At 49.4% G+C, this 25456-nt stretch overlaps 2 protein-coding genes across 2 annotated transcripts in view; one reads left to right on the top strand and one right to left on the bottom strand.

The window, feature by feature from the left end:
* bmal1a (basic helix-loop-helix ARNT like 1a) overlaps nucleotides 1–17052 on the top strand; it is a 61971-nt gene extending 44919 nt beyond the window's left edge. Inside the window, exons 11-14 of the mRNA XM_086007542.1 lie at nucleotides 376–484; nucleotides 1596–1692; nucleotides 4545–4647; nucleotides 15267–17052. Of these exons, the coding sequence (XP_085863668.1) occupies nucleotides 376–484; nucleotides 1596–1692; nucleotides 4545–4647; nucleotides 15267–15424 (467 nt within the window). The 3' untranslated portion in view covers nucleotides 15425–17052. The remainder of the gene's footprint in view (nucleotides 1–375; nucleotides 485–1595; nucleotides 1693–4544; nucleotides 4648–15266) is intronic.
* Nucleotides 17053–20362: 3310 nt separating this feature from the next.
* Nucleotides 20363–25456, bottom strand: part of btbd10b (BTB (POZ) domain containing 10b) — a 102549-nt gene continuing 97455 nt past the window's right edge. The window contains exon 9 of the mRNA XM_086008358.1: nucleotides 20363–21377. Coding sequence (XP_085864484.1) covers nucleotides 21073–21377 — 305 coding nt within the window. The 3' untranslated portion in view covers nucleotides 20363–21072. The remainder of the gene's footprint in view (nucleotides 21378–25456) is intronic.

Raw genomic sequence — 25456 nt, 5'->3', positions numbered from 1 at the left:
GCAGTACTGAGGGAGCGCTGCACTTTCTGGAGGGCAGTACTGAGGGAGTGCCGCACTGTCGGAGGGGCAGTACTGAGGGAGTGCCGCACTGTCAGAGGTGCCATCTTTCGGATGAGATGCTGAATCCAGGCCCCGTTTGCCCCCTCAAGTTGACGAAAAACGAGGCCACTATTTCTATGGAAGGATCGTTCACATCGCGGCCTTCAAACTGTTAATCAGCCCGTGAATCTTTCCGCTACTTCATACCGTTCTCCAAGGGGAAGAGCGTGAAGATATTAAAACAGCACCTTAACCATGCTAATTGATGATGGTACAGGGTGCGTCTGATCGCGTGCTTCTGAACTCTTTTCCTGCTTTCTCTCTTTCACTGTCTAGCCAGTTCCAAGCGAGCCCTCACCGCTGTTCCAGGCATTCCCGGGGGAACCCGCGCTGGAGCTGGGAAAATTGGTCGGATGATAGCTGAAGAAGTTATGGAGCTACAAAGGTAATTTCTTTATAATAGAGATGTGTCCATAAAGAATAAGTAGGGTTAAACAATTCACTGCTCTGTGCCTTGTCAAAGCTCAGTATTTAATTCGTTAAGACAATTGAACTGGCGCGTGAAAAATATCCGCAGACTTCAGAACCTGGATCCTCCTCCGTGACTCGGTTGCTTCAGTATCACACCCATTTCGCACAGCATCACACACTCGCATTATTGTAGCCGTGGCTCAGTGGGCAGCACCTTCGCCTCTGAGTCAGAAGGTCGTGGGCTTGAGTCCCATTCTAGGAGACTTGAGCACGTTATCCAGGCTGACGCTCCCAGTGCAGTGCTGAGGGAGCGCTGCACTGTCGGAGGTGCTGCCTTTCGGACGAGACGTTAAACCGAAGCCCCTGCTCTCTCAGGTGGACGTAAAAGATCCCACGGCCACTGTTCTTCCCAGTGTACCTGGAGCCAATATTTATCCCTCGATCAACATCACTAAAACAGATTATCTGGTCATTATCACATTGCTGTTTGTGGGAGCTTGCTGTGCGCACATTGGCTGCCATGTTTCCTACTTTACAACAGTGACTACACTTCAAGAGTACTTCATTGGCTGTAAAGCGCTTTGGGACATCCTGAGGTGCTATACAAATGCAAATTCTTTCTTAAGATCAGAGATGGATAAGGGGAGAATTAAGAGGTGTTCAAAATGATGAGTTTTTTTTTTGATAGAGTAGATAAGGAGAAACTGTTTCCAGTGGCAGGAGGGTCGGTGACCAGAGGACACAGGTTGAAGATAATCGGCAAAAGAACCAGAGGGGAGATGAGACATTTATTTACGCAGCGAGTTGTTGTGATCTGGAATGCGCTGCCTGAAAGGGCGGTGGAAGCAGATTCAATAATAACTTTCAAAAGGGAATTGGATGTACATTTGTGAAGAAAAATCATTTTCAGGGCTATGGGGAAAGAGCAGGGGGGAGTGGGACTAATTGGAGAGCTTTCAAAGAGCCGGCACAGGCACGATGGGCCGAATGGCCTCCCTCTATACTGTACAAGTCTATGATTCCATTCTTTGATTATTTTATCTTTCGACGTAACCCTACTAATAATGTGACCTTGCGTTTGGCAGGATAAGAGGGTCCTCCCCTTCAAGCTGCAGTTCCAGCCCGCTTAACATGACCAGCACACCACCACCTGACACATCATCTCCTCCGGGGGGCAAGAAGGTAAGAGATTCTTCTGGGTCGCGAGAATCCTTGAGTTGGTTCCATCCACGCCCCCCAAGTCCATTAGAGATCGATGGGTGATGGTGCAACAGGTGATGATAACCCCTGCTGTTCTTGCGTTCTCCACAGGATGGCGGTGTTACCTCCTGAAAGAACAATGGAGAGGATGCCTGTTGCACGGTGGCATAGTGGTTAGCACTGTTGCCTCACAGCGCCAGGGACCCGGGTTCAAATCCAGCCTCGGGTGACTGTGTGGAGTTTGCACATTCTCCCCGTGTTTGCGTGGGTTTTCTCCGGGTGCTCCGGTTTCCTCCCACAGTCCAAAGATGTGCAGGTTAGGTTGATTGGCCATGATAAAAAAAAATTGGCCCTTAGTGTTAGGGGGGATTAAATACGCGGGGTTACGGGGATAGAGCTTGGGTGGGATGGCTGTCGGTGTAGGGACCGGGTGCTAGGGTTTGGATGATCAGCCATGATCTCGTTGAATGGCGGAGCAGGCTCGAAGGGCCGAATGGCCTACTCCTGCTCCTATCTTCTATGTTTCTATGTTTCTTGCTTGCTCCAGAGGTGGCCCGTTCAAATTTCCGCGCGTGCGCGTTTTTCCCTATTGTAAAGCCGGCAAACGGGCTGTGCGGGACCTCCAGGCGGCTGCGCGGCTTAACGGGAACGCAAGCGCAACCAAAAGACATCCAGCTAACCCTGAGAAATTCCACGGGAGATTCAACACATACGAACATACGAATTAGGAGCAGGAGTCGGCCACTCGGGCCCTCGAGCCTGCTCCGCCATTTAATAAGATCATGGCTGATCTGATTACTCCACATTCCCGCCTACCCCGATAACCTTTCACCCCCTTGCCTATCAAGAATCTATCTACCTCGGCCTTAAAAATATTCAAAGACTCTGCTTCCACCGCCCTCTGAGGAAGAGAGTTCCAAAGACTCACGACCCTCTGAGAGAAAACATTTCTCCTCATCTCTGCCTTAAATGGGCGACCCCTTATTTTTAAACAGTGACCCCTAGTTCTAGATTCTCCCACAAGAGGAAACATCCTCTCCACATCCCCCCTGTCCAGACCCCTCAGGATCTTATATGTCTCAATCAAGTCACCTCTTACTCTTCTAAACTCCAGCGGATACAAATAATATTGTAATAATAGTAATAGATTAGAAGTCTTGCTTACAGCGCACACTTCCTGTAAACGTCATGCTTACTTCCTGTAACATTGCACTCTAGGGGAATCGAGGGATATGGGGATCGGGCGGGAAAGTGGAGTTGAGGTCGATGATCAGCCGTGATCTTATTGAATGGTGGAGCAGGCTTGATGGGCCGAATGGCCGACTCCAGCTGCTAATTCTTACGTTCTTAAAAGGTTAGGTAAGGGCAGGGCCCTGAAGCGGAGTGTGAGCAAATGAGAGAGACACTAAATACTTTGCCTGAGTTTTCACAGAGCACGTGGATGTTGAGATTATAGATCAACCAGAGGGAGTGGAGACTGTTAGTCAAAGGGAGTAAATTGCTCCAACGTAAGGTAGACAGATCACCAGGGCCTGATAGTTCACATCCCAAGATCCCGAGGGAAGAAACAGCGGAGATTCTGATCATAAATTTTGAAATATATTCAAGACAGAGATCAATAGATTTTTGAATATTAAGGGAATCACGGGATATGAGGATAGTGCAGGAAAGTGGAGATGAGGTTGAAGATCAGCCATGATCTTATTGAATGGCGGAGCAGGCTCGAGGGGCCGACTCCTGCTCCTAATTCTTGTATTCTTCACATTGTCCCTGTCACACTTTTTGTTGAAATCATGGAACGTTGTAGCGCAGAAGGAGGCCATTCGGCCCATCGGGTCTGTGCCAGCTCTTTGAAAGAGTTCTCCAATTAGTCCCACTCCCCCCCTGCTCTCCCCATACTTTTGTAAATTTTTTCCCTTCGAGTATTTATCCAGCATATCCTCTAACTCGCCACGTGCAGAGCCGCGGGCGATTTGCTCGTGTATTTACAGATGTTGTGAAGTCGTCTGTCACAGTTTAAATGTCACACTTTGAGTGTCACACATGAACAGGACCTATTCTTTTAAAAAGAGTTATTTAAATATGGAATAAATGTCAGACACTGCGCTCACATCAAATTTAAAAAAAAGTAAATTATTGCCCGATACAATCTTGTACTAAAGCGAATTAAATCAATAGTTGGTCAAAGGTGATTTGGAAATGCTGAAGACACTGAGAAAGAAATTCTAACGCAGTGGATCTAAAAGAAAGAAAGACTTGCATTTCTATAGCGCCTTTCACAACCACCGGACATCTCACACTTGCCTCTGAGTCAGAAGGTTGTGGGTTCGAGTCCCACTCCAGGGACTTGAGCACAAAAAGCTAGGCTGATGCTCCAGTGCAGTACTGAGGGAGTGCCGCACTGTTGGAGGTGCTGTCTTTCAGATGAGACGTTAAACCGAGGCCCCGTCTGCTCTCTCAGGTGGACGTAAAAGATCCCACGGCCACTATTTCAAAGAAGAGCAGGGGCGTTCTCCCCGGTGTCCTGGGCCAATATTTATCCCTCAATCAACATCACATAAACAGATTATCTGGTCATTATCACATTGCTGTTTGTGGGAGCTTGCTGTGCGCAAATTGCCTGCTGCGTTTCCTACATTACAACAGTGACTACACTTCAAAAGTACTTCATTGGCTGTAAAGCGCTTTGGGACGTCCGGTGGTCGTGAAAGGCGCTGTAGAAATGCAGGTCGGTCTTTCTTTTATAGTTAAAGGGAGATTCGGTGCTGGGGCAGCGTTCGATAAAGTTATCAATTGTGGGTCTGGTGGTGACTTTGATCTCTGTCTCTCTCTAGATTCTGAATGGTGGCACCTCAGACATGACCAATACAGGACTACTGCCCGGGCATGTAACGGACAGTACTGCTTATCCATACGCTGACAACAGCTCACTACTTAGTAAGTGCTGCTCTCTCTGGTATCGCCAGCAAATCATATCCATTTCCCCAGGTTCACAACATGTACATTGCGCTGGACACTTCACTTCACGAGTGGCAGTGTGAAATATAATAGATTCATAGCAATTACAGCACAAGAGAACAGAAGAAATAGGAGCAGGAGTCGGCCATTCGGCCCCTCGAGCCTGCTCCGCCATTCAATGAGACCATGGCTGATCTTCAACCTCAACTCCACTTTCCTGCCCGATCCCCATATCCCTTGATTCCCTTAATATCCAAACATCTATCGATCTCTATCTTGAATATACTCAACGACTGAGCCTCCACAGCCCTCTGGGGCAGAGAATTCCAAAGATTCATCACCCTCTGAGTGAAGAAATTTCTCCTCATCTCAGTCCTAAATGGCCGACCCCTTATTCTGAGACTGTGACCCCTGGTTCTAGACTCCCCAGCCAGGGGAAACATCCTCCCTGCATCTACCCTGTCAAGCCCTGTAATAATTTTGTATGTTTCAATGAGATCACCTCTCATTCTTCTAAACTCTAGAGAATACAGGCCTAGTCTACTCAATCTCTCCTCATAGGACAATCCCCCCATCCCAGGAACCAGTCTGGTGAACCTTCGTTGCACTCCCTCTATGGCAAGTATATCCTTCCTTAGGTAAGGAGACCAAAACTGTACACAATACTCCAGGTGTGGTCTCACCAGGGCCCTATATAATTGCAGTAAGACATCTTTACTCTTATACTCAAATCCTCTTGTAATAAAGGCCAACATACTACTTGTTTTCCTAATTGCCTGCTGTACCTGCATGTTAACTTCCAGTGATTCATGTACAAGGACACCCAGGTCCCTCTGAACACCAACACCACGCCAGCGCCCACCTTAGCTGGAACTCTGGTGGCAGTGGGACAAGGGGAGGCAGTCAGACTGGGATAGGGGAGTTTCTTCACAGATCGATGAGTGGTGTGGGCTGTGATGGGTTGGGGGGAGAAATGAGTTGTGAACTAATGGGTCAGGGGACCAACAATGTACAGGAAACTTTTTTTTTTATCCGGCACCGACGGGACCGGCGTGGTGCCGGTTGATCAAAAAGTCCGGATTACAGAGAGGTATACTTACCAAGGTATGAGAGCCCCGTACACACGGCCACTAATATATAGTAAAACATACCTGAACCTACTCCTGAATTTTGCCGGTTAAGAGAGATTTAAGGATATTTAGGTACCGGTAAAAAGAGAGCTTCCTGTACATGTCTTTTGGGAAATCTGGAATTCTCTTTTCCCCCCCTCCAAAAAAAAAAAAAAAAAAAGCTGTGGATGCTGTTGGGGCCAATTGAAAATTTCAAGACTAAGATTGATAGATTTTTGTTGGGTAAGGGTATCGAAGGATATGGAACCAAGGCGGGTAAATGGGAAACGAAAGCAAAATACTGCGGATGCTGGAAATCTGAAATAAAAACAGAAAATAATGCTGGGGACACCCAGGAGGTCAGTCAGTGCATGAAATGCGGAAAAGGCAGGTTAGCATTTCAGGTGTAGACCAGGATTGCCAACCCTGATTGGACATATTCCCTAAGGTTTCATCAAAGGTTGTGGGTTCAAGTCCCACTCCAGAGACTTGAGCACAGAAATCTAGGCTGACACTCCCAGTGCAGTACTGAGGGGGTGCTGCACTGTCGGAGGAGAAGTTAAACCGAGGCCCCATCTGCTCTCTCGGGTGGACGTAAAAGATGCCACGGCACTATTTCGAAGAAGAGCAGGGGAGTTCTCCCCAGTGTCCTGGGCCAACAATTATCCCACAATCAACATCACTAAAAACAGATGAACTTGTCATTATCACATTGCTGTTTGTGGGAGCTTGCTGTGTGCAAATTGGCTGCCACATTTCCTACATTACAACAGGGGGTACGGTAGTATAGTGGTTATGTTACTGGACTAGTAATCCAGAGGCCTGGACTAATGATCCGGAGACATGAGTTCAAATCCCACCACGGCAGCTGGGAATTTAAATTCAGTTAATTAAATAAATCTGGACTAAAAAGCTAGTATCAGCAATGGTGACCATGAAACTATCGAATTGTCGTAAAAACCCATCTGGTTCACTAATGTCCTTTAGGGAAGGAAATCTGCCGCCCTTACCCGGTCTGGCCGATATGTGACTCCAGGCCCACAGCAATGTGGTTGACTCTTAACTGCCCCTCTGGCAGCTCACCACCACCTTCTCGAGGGCAATTAGGGATGGGCAATAAATGCCGGCCTTGCCAGCGACGCCCACATCCCATGAACTTAAAGACATACTTCATTGGCTGTAAAGCGCTTTGGGATGTCCTGAGGTTGTTCGAGGCGCTTTATGAGCAATTTTTTTCTGTATGCCCGCCCCCATTGATTACCCGACACATCCATCCTCACAATGCCCCGCCTCCACAGTCAGAAAGGCACCCGATTGGGCGATTCGCGACTGTCAGTCATACAGCTTTATTTCTCCCTGTCCAATCTCCAAAATTTTTACAGGCAATTGACAAAAGTGTTCATAGAAAGAGAAGAAAAAAAATCTACAATATTTTTAATACCCCTATGATTTTTCTCCCGGGTTTTGCTTGCACCTGTTTTCCAGAGATTAATTTTTCATTCCTGGAGACTCCGGGGCTGGGGGGGGGGGGCAATCCTGTAAGGTTGGGCAACCTTCATTAGAACTGGGAGATCAGTCACCTAACGGGACTGAGCAAAATGGGAAAGAGAATGAGTGAAACCAGCAAGCCTGTGTCTCCCGTGGCCTTTTATTTTGCTCAGTTTCCATTAAAGAGCAGGCATGAAGGGCTGAATGGCCTGCTCCTGTTCCCATTATAGAACAGGCTCGAGGGACCGAATGGCCTGCTCCTGTTCCCATTATAGAACAGGCTCGAGGGACCGAGTGGCCTGCTCCTGTTCCCATTATAGAACAGCCTCGAGGGGCCGAGTGGCCTGCTCCTGTTCCCATTATAGAACAGGCTCGAGGGGCCGAATGGCCTGCTCCTGTTCCCATTATAGAACAGCCTCGAGGGGCCGAGTGGCCTGCTCCTGTTCCCATTGTAGAACAGGCTCGAGGGGCCGAATGGCCTGCTCCTGTTCCCATTATAGAACAGGCTCGATGGGCCGAGTGGCCTGCTCCTGTTCCCATTATAGAACAGGCTCGAGTGGCCTGCTCCTATTCCCATTATGGAACAGGCTCGAGGGGCCGAATGGCCTGCTCCTGTTCCCATTATGGAACAGTCTAGAGGGGCCGAATGGCCTGCTCCTGTTCCCATTATGGAACAGGCTCGAGGGGCCGAGTGGCCTGTTCCTGTTCCCATTATAGAACAGGCTCGAGGGGCCAAATGGCCTGTTCCTGTTCCCATTATAGAACAGGCTCGAGGGGCCGAGTGGCCTGCTCCTATTCCCATTATGGAACAGGCTAGATGGGCCGAATGGCCTGCTCCTGTTCCCATTATGGAACAGGCTAGAGGGGCCGAGTGGCCTGCTCCTGTTCCCATTATAGAACAGGCTCGAGGGGCCGAATGGCTTGCTCCTGTTCCCATTATAGAACAGGCTCGAGGGGCCGAGTGGCCTGCTCCTATTCCCATTATGGAACAGGCTCGAGGGGCCGAATGGCCTGCTCCTATTCCCATTATGGAACAGTCTAGAGGGGCCGAGTGGCCTGCTCCTGTTCCCATTATGGAACAGGCTAGAGGGGCCGAGTGGCCTGCTCTTGTTCCCATTATAGAACAGGCTCGAGGGGCCAAATGGCCTGTTCCTGTTCCCATTATAGAACAGGCTCGAGGTGCCGAATGGCCTGCTCCTGTTACCATTATAGAACAGGCTCGAGGGGCCGAATGGCCTGCTCCTGTTACCATTATAGAACCCTCTTATTGTCCAGCTCCCAGTTCTGCTGATGGGTCAGCACCCAAGACGTTAATCTGCCGTTTTACATGTGCTGTCCGACCCTTTTTATAATTCCTGCATATTTTTTTTAATGAAACAAAGGTTTCCCTGCAAGGCTATAAGGGATGATTCATGGGTTGTGGAAGCAGCTAGTTCTTCCAGCCAAGCCCTGCGATTCAAGTGCTTGATGCAGTTAATACTGGACACTTTTATTGGCATTTGATTTGAGGCACTTAACCGTAACCCAGCCTGTAAAGAAAGGCGCTGCAGTATTCAGCCAATGGGAGCTACCCTACAGATTCTTGTCTGGGGATACTCCTCGGCCTTTTTACACTTATTCATTCCGCAGTGATTGCATCCAATAACGGGCATATTAATTGGTTAGGTCTCAGCTGGTGTATTGTGTCCAATTCTGGGCACCACACTTTAGGAAGGATGTCAGAATGACTTCAAGGGTTACATTACGAGGAGAGATTACACAAATTCGGGTTGTATTCTCCTTGAATTTAGAAAGTTAAGGGGTGATCTAATCAAAGTTTTCAGGATATTAAGGGGAACAGACAGGGTAGATAGAGAGAAACTATTTCCGCTGGTTGGGGAGTCTAGGACTAGGAGGCATAGTCTAAAAATTAGAATTCAGGAGTGAAATTAGGAAACACTTCTACACACAAAGGGTGGTAGAAGTTTGGAACTCTCTTCTGCAAATGGCAATTGATGCTAGATCAATTGTTAATTTTAAATCTGAGATTGATCGCTTTTTATTAACCAAAGGTATTAAGGGATATGGGCCAAAGGCGGGTAGATGGAGTTAGGTCGCAGATCAGCCATGATCTCACTGAATGGCGGAACAGGCTCGAGGGGCTGAATGGCCTCCTCCTGTTCCTATGTTCCTAAGGCCATGGAGAGGATGCAGAGGAAATTTACTAGAATGGTACCAGGGATGAGGGACGTGCATGGTGAGACTGGAGAAGCTGGGGTTGTTCTCCTTCGAACAGAGCAGAGAAGGGTAAGGGGAGATTTAATAGAGGTGCTCAAAATCATGAGGTGTTTTGATAGAGTAAATAAGGAGAAACTGTTTCCAGTGGCAGGAGGGTCGGTAACCACAGGACACAGATTTAAGGTGATTGGCAAAAGAACCAGAGGGGGAGAGGAGGAGAATTTCTTTTACGCAGCGAGTTGTTGTGATCTGGAATGTACTGCCTGAAAGGGCGGTGGGAGCAGATTCAATAATAACTTTCAAAAGGGAATTGGTTAAGTGGTTGAAAAGGAAAAATTTGCAAGGCTGTGGGGAACGAGCAGGGGGGAGTGGGACTAATTGGAGAGCTCTTTCAAAGAGCTGGCACAGGCACGATGGGCTGAATGGCGGCCTCCTGTGCTGCCTCATTCAATGATACTCAAATTTACAGCTCGTGAGGTGATATACCTATCAATTCCTCCAATAAAAGGCGAAGAGTTACGAAGGTGACTAAAGGTTTTTATTGACTAAATAACAGCCCACTCTCGTGGGTGATCCGATCCAAGCAGGAGGAATACCAGCCAGTCGCTCACCTTTATACCTGGCCTGGTGGGTGGAGCCAAGGCGGAGTCGGCAGTGGTCATCCCAGGTATAGCAGTGTGGCAAGAGGCGACCTCGTACCGTGATACAATAGTGGTCAGTGATACAGTTATAACGAACAGTGGTGAACAGTGCTAACGATAGTGAACGTGGTTTACCACATTCACCCCTTGTTTAGAATTAAGTCCGGCGGGGTGAAGTGTACTACCAATTCTGGTAGGTCAGTCTGTCCGGAGGCTTCGTAAGCCTCTCCGATCGCCGCAGCGGTGGTGTTGCCTTATCCGGTGCTGGTGCCTTATCCGGTGTTGATGCTGGTGTTTGCGTGGTCGGCGAGGGCTCGTGGGGTTCCGGCATGCCGTCTACCTGGACTGAGGTTGGGGGGGGTGGTGGCGGTGTTTCCGGATCGGCTGAGGGTGCGAGGTCTCGTAGGGAGACAGTGTCCTCCCGCCCGTCTGGGTACGCCACGTAGGCGTACTGGGGGTTGGCGTGCAGGAGGTTCACCCTCTCGACCAGGGGGTCCGTTTTATGGGTCCTCACGTGTTTCCGCAGCCAGACCGGCCCCGGGGCGGTCAGCCAGGTTGGTAGAGTGGTTCCCGTAGTCGACTTCCTGGGGAAAACGAACATTCGTTCATGGGGGGTGGTGTTAGTGGCCGTGCAAAGTAATGACCGGATGGAGTGCAGCGCTGTCGGGAGGACTTCTTGCCAGCGGGAGGTTGGGAGGCCCTTAGACTTTAAGGCTAAGAGGACGGCCTTCCATACCGTCGCGTTCTCTCTTTCCACCTGACCGTTACCTCTGGGGTTGTAGCTGGTGGTCCTGCTTGCTGCAATACCTCTCTCTAGGAGGAATTGCCGGAGTTCCTCGCTCATGAAGGAGGAGCCCCGGTCGCTGTGTATATAGTTCGGGAACCCGAACAAGGCGAAGAGGGCATTCAGGCACTTAATGACCGTGCTACTGGTCATGTCGGGGCAGGGGAAGGCAAAGGGGAAACGGGAGTACTCATCAACGATGTTGAGGAAGTACACATTACGGTCAGAGGACGGGAGGGGCCCCTTAAAGTCGATGCTCAGGCGCTCGAAGGGGCGGGTGGCCTTGATCAGGCTTGCTCGGTCCGGCCTATAGAAGTGCGGTTTGCACTCCGCACAGGTCTGGCAGTTCCTGGTCATGGTCCTGACCTCCTCGATGGAGTAGGTCAGGTTGCGGGCCTTAATGAAATGGTAGAGTCTGGTGACTCCGGGGTGGCAGAGCTGGTCGTGGAGGGTCTGAAGCCTATCGATATGCGCGCTGGCGCATGTCATTCGTGAAAGGGCATCAGGGGATTCGTTCAGCTTGCCTGGCCGGTACAAGATCTCATAATCGTAGGTGGAGAGCTCGATTCTCCATCTCAAAATCTTGTCATTCTTGATTTTGCCCTTCAGCTTGTTATTAAACATGAAAGCCACCGAACGCTGGTCGGTGAGGAGGGTAAATCGTTTGCCTGCCAGGTAGTGCCTCCAGCGCCGTACTGCCTCCACGATCGCCTGGGCCTCTTTCTCGACCGACGAATGTCGGATCTCGGGGCCCTGTAGGGTCCTTGAGAAGAAGGCCACTGGCCTCCCCTCCTGGTTTAGGGTGGCGGCTAAGGCGAAGTCGGAGGCGTCGCTCTCCACCTGAAAGGGGATGGACTCGTCCACTGCGTGCATCGTGGCCTTGGCTATGTCTCCCTTAATGAGGGAGAAGGCCGCGCACGCCTCCTCCGTGAGGGGGAAGGAAGTGGCTTTCAGGAGGGGTCTGGCTTTGTCCGCGTAATTGGGTACCCATTGGGCATAGTAGGCGAAAAGCCCCAGGGTTCTCCTAAGTGCTTTAGGGCAGTGGGGGAGGGGTAGCTCCATGAGGGGGCGCATTCTTTCTGGGTCGGGGCCGATGATTCCGTTCTCCACTACGCAGCCGAGGATGGCAAGGCGCGTGGTGTTAAACACGCATTTCTCCTTATTGTAGGTGAGGTTCAGCCGTTGGGCCGTACGGAGGAATTTCTCCAGATTCGCGTCATGTTCCTGCTGGTCGCGGCCGCAGATAGTGACGTTATCTAGGTAGGGGAATGTAGCCTGCAGTTCGTTCTGGTCAACCATCTGGTCCATCTCCCTTTGGAAGACCGAGACCCCATTAGTGACACCGAAGGGGACCCTAAGGAAGTGGTATAGGCGCCCATTCGCCTCGAAGGCGGTATACTGGCGGTCCTCAGGGTGGATAGGGAGTTGGTGGTAGGCCGACTTCAGGTCGATGGTCGAGAATACTTTATACTGTGCAATCTGATTGACCATGTCAGATATGCGGGGGAGGGGGTATGCGTCCAGCTGGGTATATCTGTTTATGGTCTGGCTGTAGTCGATGACCAGGCGGTTTTTATCGCCGGTCTTTACGACTACGACCTGGGCACGCCAGGGGCTGCTGCTCCCCTCGATAATGCCCTCTTTCAGGAGGCGCCGCACCTCAGAGCTAATGAAGGCTCTGTCCCCGGCGCTATACCGCCTGCTTTTGGTAGCGACGGGTTTGCAGTCAGGGGTAAGGTTAGCAAACAGAGAGGGTGGCGGGACCTTGAGGGTGGAGAGGCTGCAGGTGTTACGCGGTGGGCGGTTTAACGTTTGCTGGTTGTTGACTGTGAGTGGGGGGAGGGGTCCACCGTATGCTAGGGTTACGCTTTGGAGGTGGGATTGGAAGTCCAGCCCTAGTAGGACGGCAGCGCAGAGATGGGGGAGGACGAGGAGTTTAAAGTTTTTATACTCCGTGCCCTTAACCGACAGGGTCACGACACAGTAGCCGCTGATGTCCGTGGCGTGGGACCTCGATGCCATCGAGATTCGGCTGCGCGTTGGTAGGACAGAGAGGGAGTAGTGGCTCACCGTGTCTGGGTGGATGAAGCTCTCCGTGCTTCCGCTGTCGAACAGGCAGGTCGTGGCGTGGCCGTTCACTTTGATGTCCATCATTGACTTGGACAGATGGTGCGGGCGGGCTTGGTCCAGGGTGACGGAAGCTAGTGTGTAGCTGAGCGAGTCGTTGTCATCTGCGGGCGAGGCGGTCGGGCGTGGTGAGTAAAATGGCGTCTCCCACGAGGTAGGGCCCCATGAGGCACTATTGGGGTCGGTTGCCTTAATCAAAGATGGCCGCCCCCATGACTCATGTGTGGGGATGCTGGCCTCAGTTGCCCTAAACAAAGATGGCCGCCCCCATAGTTCGCATGCGGCACTGCTGGCCTCTGAGGATCCGCTCCTGCAGGCCTTGGAGAAGTGGCCTTTCTTCAGGCAGGTTCTACATATAGAGTTCTTGGCTGGGCAGCGCGACCTCGGGTGCTTCTCCTGGCCACAAAAAAAACAGCCGGCGGCCCGATCGCGGATGCCCGATGTCGGGGCCGGTGCCGGGGGTGGCGGGGCCGGTCGGGTCCGGGACGCCGACGCAGAGGTAGGTCCCGGGGGCGGCGCTGGGAAGGGTGCTGTGGTAGGGGTCGGACCCGAGTCCCAGGGTCGCGAGCAGTACCTGGTGAATGCTTCCTGATCTTGGTGGGCCACTTCCAGGGAGATAGCGAGGGCTTCAGCTTTTTCCATGCTGAGGTCTTTAGCTTCCAGCAGTCTTTGCCGTGAGTACTCGGACCGTAGGCCTTTCAGGAATGCGTCGCGGATATTATCTTCAGTATTTTCGGCTGCCGACACCGATTTAAAGTCACAGTTCCTGGCGAGTGCATATAGCGCCTGTGAGAATTCGGCTACTGATTCTCCTGGCTGTTGCGGCCGTGATCTTAGGAGGTGCCTAGCGTACATGTAGTTTACCGGGGTCCGGTACTTCTGTTTCAGCAGGTTGATGGCGGTCTCGTAGGTAGTCATGTCCTCGATGAGAGTGTATACTCTCGGGCTCAGTTGTGCCTGCAGGACACTTAGTTTGGATGCCTGAGGGACGCTGGATTCTCTCAGGTATGATTCGAAGCAGACCAGCCAGTGTTTAAAGTCTGCGGCTGAGTTTGCTGCTCGTGGGTTCAGGTCCAGGTACGGCGGTCTGAGGGCTCGCAGCCAAGCTGGCTGGTGTGGCTGTGCTCCTGGGAGCTGCGCTGGTGGCTCCTCCGCCGGTTGTGACTCGTTGTCGGACATCATTAAATTTAGTCAATAAAATTGATATACCTATCAATTCCTCCAATAAAAGGCGAAGAGTTACGAAGGTGACTAAAGGTTTTTATTGACTAAATAACAGCCCACTCTCGTGGGTGATCCGATCCAAGCAGGAGGAATACCAGCCAGTCGCTCACCTTTATACCTGGCCTGGTGGGTGGAGCCAAGGCGGAGTCGGCAGTGGTCATCCCAGGTATAGCAGTGTGGCAAGAGGCGACCTCGTACCGTGATACAATAGTGGTCAGTGATACAGTTATAACGAACAGTGGTGAACAGTGCTAACGATAGTGAACGTGGTTTACCACATGAGGCTTCAAATGTTTGAGGTTTCTACGATGGTGCAAGCTCCGTTTGACACAACATTTCATAAAATCTTACAATAAATGCGAGGGTTTACATTATCAGGAAAGGATGAACAGGCTGGGTCTCTTTTCTCTTGGAAAAAGAAGGCTGAGGGGTGACCTAATAGAGGTCTTTAAAATTATGAAAGGTTTTGATAGAGTGGATACAGAGAGAGTGTATCCACTTGTGGGGAAGAGCAAAACTAGAGGCCATCAATATAAGATAGTCACCAAGAAATCAAACAGGGAATTCAGAAGAAACTTCTTTACCCAGAGAGTGGTGAGAATGTGGAACTCGCTACCACAGGGAGTGGTTGAAGCGAATAGTATCGATGCATTTAAGGGGAGGCTAGACAAGCGCATGAGGGAGAAGGGAATAGAGGGTTATGCTGATAGTTAGATGAGGAAAGACGAGAGGAGGCTCGAGTGGAGCATAAACGCCGGCATGGACTGGTTGGGCCGAATGGCCTGTTTCTGTGCCGTATATCCTGTGTAATCTTATGTAAAAGCAGCCAGATCTGCTGAGCGATTCCAGCACTTTCCATTTTTATTTCGGAATCCCCAGCACTGGCGGCGTTTTTTTTTGCTTCAGTAAAGTCTTTGGCCCGCCCGGGGCCGCGATATGGATTCGCCATACCGCGCGGTATCTTGCTTCCTCCCTTCATCCAAGTTCACTTTCACCTCCATCTTTCAGGTGGCAACTCTCAGCTGGGTATCGACCTGATCGAGGATCGTTCATCGAGCAGTCCCAGCAATGACGAGGCAGCCATGGCGGTGATCATGAGCCTTCTCGAGGCCGATGCAGGGCTCGGCGGTCCAGTCGATTTTAGTGACTTGCCGTGGCCCCTCTGAACAATTTGTTGGGTTGGCAACCGCCCCCACCCCGAGAAGTTTCTATAGACAGCAGCGCATTGAGTCGAACGCTGATGGAGCCGCTCGTTGGACCTTTTGCCAAGTGTGTGTGTCTGCGTGTTGCTTATCGACTTGCACGTAGCCAAGACCTTCGTGTGTGGATCCCACACAAGCCGTGTCAGCCCCGCCCCCACCCAATGCATTTAAGAACATAAGAATTAGGAGTCGGCCATACGGCCCCTCGAGCCTGCTCTGCCATTCAATAAGATCACGGCTGATCATTGACCTCAACTCCACTTTCCCGCCCAATCTCCATATCCCTAGAGTCCAAAAATCTATCGATCTCAGCCTTGAATATCCTCAATGATTCAGCATCCACAGCCCTCTGGGGCAGAGAATTCCAAAGATTCACAAACCTCTGAGTGAAGAAATTTTTTCTCATCTCGGTCTTAAATGGCCGACCCCTTATCCTGAGACTATGCCCCCTAGTTCTAGACTCTCCAGCCAGGGGAAACAACCTCTCAGCATCTACCCTGTCAATCCCCCCCAGAATCTTGTATGTTTCAATGAGATCACCTCTCATTCTTCTAAACTCGAGAGTATCGGCCCAATCTGACCGGAGTGAAGTTTCTACGTTAACCTTGAGTTACTGACTAGTTCCCTCTGAGGATATTTTAATGGCATTTCGTTTTATTTCCCCTCCCCGCAAAAAAACAGAAGTATTTTCCGGAGTCTAACTTTGCAAAGGTGTGGGTTTTTTACACCACAGATTCCCAATGCGCATAATCTCTTGTAAAGAAAAAACAAATCGTGTCATAAAGTTGTTTTTTATTCCTGAATTGCTGTGTCCTAGCTATATATATAAATATTTAATGTATTAGCTGTGAAACGTGTTTTAAAATTGCAGAGTTCATCTTGTTCAGTCGCTTTGTACAGTTTGTTTATTTTTTACAGAAATCATCTTGTATAAAGAGCAAGGAATTGCCATCTTAAAATATTTGTATATAGTGTGTGACGTAACAAAATTACTAGGCACTTGGTCTAAGCGTTAAACAAAGCTTTAATCAACTGTTTTACAACATGGAGGTCTAGTTGTGTCCTTCATTAGTTCCGGTTAAGAATGTCCTGCGCAAGCTGGGCCCGTGCCTGAGTATTTATACTCTCCCTGGAGAGCGCCGCCCGTAGGCCGCTCACTATTATTTCATAAGTCTTTCTTTCTTGAATGACTGATTCATGTCAGTGTGTAAATGGGATTTGTACTGCCGTTAATCTCTTTCCCCCCCTTATCCCGTCCCAAGATACGGTTTTCTCCAACAGCGAGAGTCGAGATCCTGATTGCATTTTCTTTTTTTTAATATATATAAAAAAGACTTAATTTAAATTTATTCCTGAACCTAAATCCCCCTTCTTTGAACAAGTGTGTCTGCCTGACCTTGTAGCGTTGTACCTGGGAATCTTCCATCACCTCTTCAGCCCGTGTGGCGGGCGATATTCCACAGGGTTCTATGACCTCGTGCAAGTGTGACGTACTGCTGTGCAACTTGACATCGCTTTTTAGTGCCGTGCCTCTTTTTTTAAAAAAAAGCTAAATGTAAAATAAAGCGAACGTTTTTAAGCAAGGTTGTAAATGTGCGGTGATGGTTTTGTGGAGGAGAGTCATGGTCGAGACTACCTGCTTCCAGCAGCTCAAAGTCGAATTATTTTACAAGAACACGGGAAAATAGACAAAATAAATATTTTAAGAATTGCCAAAGATGGAGAAAGACCAAGATCCATCTAGTTTGCCGCATGATACAACGGTAATGGAGTTTTAAAATTCTCTCACTTGTTTTCAAATCCCTCTATGGCCTCGCCCCTCCCTATCTCTGTAACCTCCTCCAGTCCCACCCCCCCCGCCGCCGAGATCTCTGCGCTCCTCCAATTCTGGCTTCCTGCGCATTCCCGATCATAATCTCTCCACCATTGGTGGCCGTGCCTTCAGCTGGCTAGGCCCTAAGCTCTGGAATTCCCTCCCTAAACCTTTCCTCATTGAAGACACTCCTTAAGACCTATCTCTTTGACCAAGCTTTTGGTCGCCCGTCTGAATATCTCCTCCTGTGGCTCGGTGTCAGATTCAGTCTGATAATCGCTCCTGTGAAGCTTTACTATGTTAAAGGTGCTATATAAATGCAAGTTGTTAACTAATCACAGCGATCAATCTCTATCAATGAGGTGAGGAAAACCCCCAGTGGTGGAGAGCTTTGAGAACCAGAGGTCCAAGGTCACCTGTTCCTCCTGAGCCACGCTACACTTGGCTGCTGTGTTTCATACATAAGTGACCACACTTAAAGCACTTGATTGGCTATATGAAGTGCTTTGGGACGTCCTGAGGTTGTGAAAGGTGCTGTATAAATGCAAGTCTTTACTTTTAAGGGACATGTTAGGCCAGGAACACACCAGTCCCTGCAATTTAGACAAGGGGTAATTTGAATGAAGTTTTCACGATATTAAGGGGAACAGATAGGGTAGGTAGAGAGAGAAACTATTTCCGCTGGCTGGGGATTCCAGGACTAGGACAGGACCTAAAAATTAGAGCCAGACCTTTCAGGAGTGAAATTAGGAAACACTTCTACACACAAAGGGTGGTAGAAGTTTGAAACTCCCGCAAACGGCAATTGATGCTAGATCAATTGTTAATTTTAAATCGGAGATTGATAGCTTTTTGTTAACCAAAGGTATTAAGAGATATGGAGTTAGGTCGCAGATCAGCCATGATCTTGAATGGCGGAACAGGCTCGAGGGGCTGAATGGCCTCCTCCCGCTCCTATCTTTGCTGCAACCTACTGGAAGGCTGTAGAAGGGCAGTCCTTTCAAAGACGACTTCAACTGTGAACAAGGATGGGGAGCTGACACTTGGTAATGAATGCTAGGGTATGTAAACTATTTATAAAGCAACAGTCACATGTCCTAACAACACCCAATTCCATGTTACCATGAAATCTAATACTGCAGCTTCTTGTATGAATGGAGATTATCTACAGGAAACGATGGTATCTAAAGCCGAGACACAGGCAGGCTAGACAGTTCACCAGCTAGCCTGATACGTCCGGCTTGTTTTTCCATGAATCACCTGCCTCTGACGTGTATTTTTCAAACAACGTCTGCGCTTTATATATTTTTGAGGAGTTCAGTCAGCTGTAGCTCTGAGTAGCAGGTGGTCAGAGACTTGAGCACAAAATCCCCAGGCCGAATCTCCCAGTGCAGTGCTGAGGGAGCGCTGCACTGTCAGAGGTGCCGTCTTTCCGATGAGACGTTAAACGGAGGCCCCGTCTGCTCGCTCAGGTGGACGTACCCTCGGCCACTAATTTGAGGAGGGCGGCAGTTCTGGGCCAACATTTAATCCCTCGAGCAGTCTCAGTAAAACAGATGATCCAGTCGTCATCACATTGTGTTGTGGCAGCTTGCTGTGCGGAGGAGGAAAGATAAACTGGAGTTTCTGGAAGGTCACAGTTTTAGTCTCCATACCTAAGGAAGGATATACTTGCCTTGGAGACGGTGCAACGAAGGTTCACCAGATTGGTCCCTGGGATGAGAGGGCTGTCCTATGAGGAGAGATTGTGTAAATTGGGCCGATACTCTGGAGTTTAGGAGAATGAGAGGTGATCTCATTGAAACATACAAGATTCTGAGGGGGATTGACAGGGTAGATGCCGAGAGGCTGTTTCCCCTGGCTGGAGAGTCTAGAACTAGGGGACATAGTCTCAGGATAAGGGGTCGGCCATTTAGGACTGAGATGAGGAGGAATTTCTTCACTCAGGGCTGTGGATGCTCAAGTCGATGAGTATATTCAAGACTGAGATCGATAGATTGTTGGACCCATGGGGAATCAAGGGATATGGAGTGGAGGTCGAAGATCAGCCTTGATCATAGAATCATTTGAGTTACAGCACGGAAGGAGGCCATTTCAGCCCATTGTGTCTGCACCGGCCAACAAAGAGCCATCCAGCCTAATCCCAGCTCTTGGTCCGTAGCCCTGCAGGTTACAACATTCCAAGTGCACATCCAAGTACTTTTTAAATGTGGTTAGGGTTCCTGCCTCTACCACCCTATCAGGCAGCGAGTCCCAGACCCCCACAACCCTCTGGGCGAAGAAATTTCCCCTCTAAACCTTCCACCAATTACTTTAAATCTGTGACCCCTGATTTTTGACCCCTCTGCCAAGGGAAATAGGTCCTTCCTATCCACTCTATCTGGGCCCCTCAATAAGGTCTCCCGTCAGCCTCCTCTGTTCCAAGGAAAACAGACCCAGCCTATCCAGTCTTTCCTCATAGCTAAGATTCTCTACTCCCAGCAACATCCTTGTAAATCTCCTCTGTACCCTCTCTAGTGAAATCACATCTTTCCTGTAATGTGGTGACCAGAACTGCACGCAGTACTCTAGCTGAGGCCTAACTAGTGTTTTATACAGTTGAAGCATAACCTCCCCCTGCTCTTATATTCTATGCCACGGCTAATAAAGGCAAGCATTCCGTATGCCACCTGGCCTGCTACCTTCAGGGATCTGTGGACATACACTACTCAAGTGTCCTACCATTTAATGTGTATTCCCTTTCCTTGTTAGCCCTCCCCAAATGCATTACCTCACACTTCTCCGGACTGAATTCCATTTGCCACTGTTCTGCCCACCTGACCAATTTATTGATATCGTCCTGCAGTCTACAGCTTCCTTCTTCAGCCGATTTTAGTATCATCTGCAAACTTCCTAATCATACCCCCTATATTCAAGTCTAGATCGTTGATATATACCACAAAAAGCAAGGGACCTTGATCTTGTTGAATGGTGGAGCAGGCTCAAGGGGCCGGATAGCCTACTCCTGCTCCGAATTCTTATGTTTCGAAACAAAAGTTACCTGTCAAAAACTGACCCGTTTACGAGAAAATTTCACACGAGAAAGGAGAAATGCTTATGATGTTTATTTATTTATATAATCATTCATCAGCTGTTAAGAGATACAAAGAACACTCCTGCAACATGTACATATAGTTCAGGAAATTAAAAGACTTCAAAATGGCTTCACAGGACAGCAACAACCTCCAGCAGACAGCGATTACCTCCAATATATACTTTTTATCTTCCAACCCCAAAAAATAATTGTGCCTAAAGACAGAGCGAGTACTTCAATCCACCAGGGCAAATTTGGTGTGCAAGATCTGGACAGTCCCTTTCCCTAAAGTGCCGCCGCTACTGCACCGGCAGAAATTTAAATGCATTTCACGGAGCACTTGGCTAAAACAAAAAAACTGCAGACCAAAGCCATTCCCCGATACGTAGCACCCAGACTGCAACAGCCTTTTTAAGTAACGGTGTGCATTTTAAAAATAAGAATGTGGAAGAAGAAACCACAACAAAGGCATTCCTCTCTCTATCTCCCCTCTTCCCAGCCCCAAAAGCAATTTGCTTTTGGCCATATATATGTATATATATATATCAAAAGTTGTAACTTAGACGTATAGCAGCTCACTCAGTTACGGCCATACTTTGCACAGTAGTGTACGATGCCGACACTTTCTCTTCCACAGATAAACGCATGACAAGGTCAAATACCAGCAGCATGCTCAAGGGTTTCCGCCAGCCCCCCTCTCCCCTGCCTGCCCGCCCGCCCGCCCCGTCAGACAGCCGGGGGCTGGGGCTCCAGCTCCAGTTCGTTGTTGGCGGGGTGGTTGGGCAGGACGTCCAGCTCGTCCACCTGTGGAGTCGGGTGCAGGACCACCAGCTGGTCCTGGGGGATGTCCGCCGCCGCTGCCGCCAGGTTGGTGATGGACTTGCTCTTCACGCACTGGAAGTCAACGTGGCGGCTCTTGCCCTCCTCCTTCTCCCAGGACATCCTGATGAATGGCCGCTGCACGTAGTTGTAGATGACCTCGGGCCGGCCGCCCGGCCTCTTCTTCACCTTCTCCTTGTACGTGGGGTAACCTAAACACACAGAGGCGCATCAGTGCTACTGCAACTGAGAATGGAGCAGGAGGCACAATAACACTTCCTGTTGGCAAGAAAAGTCAAGGGCCTTTTACATAGTGGGAGGGGGGGGGAGAAAGAGAAAGTGGGGGGGAGAGAGGGGAAGAGAAAGTGGGGGGGGGGAGAGGGGGGAAGAGAAAGTGGGGGGGAGAGAGGGGAAGAGAAAGTGGGGGGAAGAGAAAGTGGGGGGGAGAGAGGGGAAGAGAAAGTGGGGGGGGAGAGAGGGGAAGAGAAAGTGGGGGGGAAGAGAAAGTGGGGGGGAAGAGAAAGGGGGGGGGGGGGAAAAAGAGAGGAAGAGAAAGTGAGGGGGGGTGGAAGAGAGGAAGAGAAAGTGGGGAAAAGAGAAATTGCATTTATCCAACGACTTAATTTCTCCAAATTCCCCAAAGTGCGTCACAGGCACGGAATGCGTTTTGAGGGCAGTCACTGGTGCTATGCAGACAAAGATGGAAATAAACAAGTTAACTGAATGTTGATTTGAGTCATAAAATATTGCTTCGGACAGTGGGGGAACTCCCCATCTCCTCTGAATAGTGCCATGGGACCTTTTATGTCCAACAAAGAGCAGACGGGGCCTCGGTTTAACAGCCCACCCAAAAAACGGAACTTCGGACAGTGCAGCACTCCCTCAGCGCTGCACTGGGAGCGTCAGCCTGGATTACGTGCTCAAGTCTCTGGGGTGGCGGTTGAACCCATGACCTTCTGACTTGGGAGGGGAATGGGTACAACACAAATCCGTGCCTGCGATTCCTCCCACAGGGAGTTCCAAACCTTGGGTCTGTCGTCAGAGATGATCCTGAAGTACCCAAGGGCTTCCTCGGGTGGCAGGGAAGGGAAAATACCTGGGGTCATCACCCCAGCCTCCTCTCCCCATTGGTCAGGGGCAAGTCGGTGGAAGAGGCCTGGGGGAAAGTGCTCAGCCTGCCCTCTCACCCAAGGAGTGGCGTTGGCGCGAGAGTGCGCGTGCACCGTGTAAAGACCAACTGGAAACGGGATCAGCAATGGCTTTCTTCATTCATCAGGGTAGATCGACAAACTGTGACCAGGACCGTCAAAGCCGCTGTTACTGGTTCAAGTAACTGGGTGTAACCCACCTACTGTCTCCTCCAGCCTCACTGCCCAACAACAGAACGTGATACAGGGACAGACGAGACTCATGAGCCAGCATCCTCCCACCTGGTGCAACACCATGGGGCACTGGGCCTTCCATTCGGTTCCTGGGATGTGGACAATGCTGGGAAACCCATCCCTAGTTGCCCTGAGATGGTGGTGGTGGGCCTTCTTGAACCACTGCAGTCCTTGGAGTGATGGTGCTCCCAGGATGGTTTTGGGTAACGTTATTTGCGCCGTCTCCAAGCTCATTTTACTAGCATGTGTAGAGCCCAGTCCTGGGCTAAAAAGGTTAAATTAGGACAGGCGGAATGGTGGAACAGGCTTGAGGGGCTAAATGGCCTACTCCTGATCCGATGAAATGTTAGAGACTGGGCTTGTATTCCCTCGAGTTTAGAAGATTAAGGGGTGATCTAATTGAGGTGTTTAAGATGATTAAAGGAGTTGATCGGGTGGAGAGAGAGAGAAACTATTTCCTCTGGTGGGGGGAGTCCAGAACAAGGGCGCAGAACCTTAAAATTAGAGCCAGGCCGTTTAGGGGTGATGTCAGGAAGCACTTCTTCACACAAAGGGTGCTGGAACTCTCTCCTCACCCCCCCAAAAAAAAATCTGTTGAGGCTGGGGGTCAATTGAAAATGTCAAAACTGAGAGATAGATTTTTGTTAAGCAATGGCATTAAGGGTTACAGAACTAAAGTGGATAATGGAGTTAAGATACAGATCAGCCATCACCTCATTGAATGGCAGAACAGACTCGAGGGGCTGAATGGCCTTCCTCCTGTCCCGAGCACAGGGTACACTTTTAAAAGGCCCGTCACAAGACTGATGCTTTGTGCAGAGGGTTGTCTTGCTCTATTTACACGAGAGCAGTGGTAGTAGAGCATGTAAATCCTCCAGCTGCACTGGGTCAGATGCTGGCCTTTGGGAGATGGGTTCAAATCCAACAACAACACAACTTGCATTTATATAGCATCTTTAACATAGTAAAATGTCCCAAGGCAATTCACACGAGCGATTATCAAACAAAATTTCACACCAAGCCACAGAAGGGGATATTAGGACAGGTGACCAAAAGCTTGGTCAAAGAGGCCACTTTTAAGGAATGTTTTAAAAGAGGAGAGAGAGACGGAGAGGTTTAGGGAGGGAATTCCAGAGCTTGGGGCCCAGGCAGCTGAAGACACAGCCGCCAATGGTGGAGCGATTAAAATCGGGGATGCTCAAAAGACCAGAATTAGAGGAGTGCAGAGATCTGGAAGAAGGTTAGAGAGATAGGGAGGGGTGAGGCCATGGAGGGATTTGAAAACAAGAATCATAATTTTTTTTTTTTTTTTTTAAATTGAGTTGCCGCCGGATCGGGAGCCAATGTAGGTCAGCGAGCACAGCAAGTGATGGGTGAACGGGACTGGGTGCGAGTTAGGATACGGGCAGCAGAGCTTTGGAATGCAGCTGAAACAGATGGGATGAAAACCCCCTCTGTACGCTGGCTGTAAGCGCCTGAAAAAGGAGTTTCATTACCCAGCATTAACATCTCCCACCTTGAGCACAAAAAACCCCCACAGGAAAGGGCCATCAAATACAAAATGGTTCAGATCAGGCTAATGCCGCACCAGACAGGAACCAGCCCAGTTCTCTGCTGAAGGTATACAAAGGATATACAGCACAGAAACAGGCCATTCGGCCCAACCAGTCCATGCTAGCGTTTATGCTCCACTCGAGCCGCCTCCCGTCTTTTCTCATCTAACGATCAGCGTAACCCTCTATTCCCTTCTCCCTCATATGCTTATCTAACCTCCCCTTAAATGCATCTGTACTATTCGCCTCAACCACTCTCTGGGTAAAGAAGTTTCTTCTGAATTTCATATTTGATTTCTTGCTGACTATCTTATATTGATGGCCTCCAATTATCCTCTTCCCCACAAGTGGAAACATTCTCTCTCTATCCACTCTATCAAAACCTTTCATAACTTTAAAGACCTCTATTACTGCAATTATATAGGGCCCTGGTGAGACCACACCTGGAGTATTGTGTACAGTTTTGGTCTCCTTACCTAAGGAAGGATATACTTGCCATAGAGGGAGTGCAACGAAGGTTCACCAGACTGATTCCTGGGATGGGGGGATTGTCCTATGAGGAGAGATTGAGTAGACTAGGCCTATATTCTCTAGAGTTTAGAAGAATGAGAGGTGATCTCATTGAAACATACAAAATTCTTACAGGGCTTGAGAGGGTAGATGCAGGGAGGATGTTTCCCCTGGCTGGGGAGTCTAGAACCAGGGGTCACAGTCTCAGAATAAGGGGTCGGCCATTTAGGACTGAGATGAGGAGAAATTTCTTCACTCAGAGGGTGATGAATCTTTGGAATTCTCTGCCCCAGAGGGCTGTGGAGGCTCAGTCACCGAGTATATTCAAAGCTGAGATCGATAGATTTTTGAATATTAAGGGAATCAAGGGATATGGAGATTGAGCAGGAAAGTAGAGATGAGGTTGGAGATCAGCCATGATCTTATTGAATGGCGGAGCAGGCTCGACGGGCCGAATGGCTGACTCCTGCTCCTATTTCTTATGTGGGTCAGTCCTCAACCTTCTCTTTTTCCAAGAGAAGAGAAACCCAGCCTGCTCATTCTTTCCCGATAGGTATACCCTCGCATCATCCTTTTTGGTATCATCCTTGTAAATCCTTTCTGCACCCTCTCCAGTGCCTCTATCCTTTTTAGAATATGGCGACCAGAATTGTACGCAGTACTCCGAGTGTGGTCTAACCAAGGCTCAATACAAGTTTAGCATAACTTCTCTACTTTTCAATTCTATCCGTCTAGAAATAAAACCAAGTGCTTGGTTTGCTCTTTTTTTTTTTTAAATGGCCTTATTAACCTGCGTCACTACCTTTAGTGATTTGTACTCCGAGATCCCTTTGCTCTTCTACCCCA

The sequence above is a fragment of the Somniosus microcephalus genome, chromosome 15 (assembly GCF_052327205.1).
Source record: "Somniosus microcephalus isolate GS21.2 chromosome 15, FLI_Smic_1.0, whole genome shotgun sequence".
Classification (NCBI taxonomy): domain Eukaryota; kingdom Metazoa; phylum Chordata; class Chondrichthyes; order Squaliformes; family Somniosidae; genus Somniosus; species Somniosus microcephalus.
Note: the sequence above shows the minus strand (reverse complement) of the source record. Positions and strands in the feature narration are given on the sequence as shown.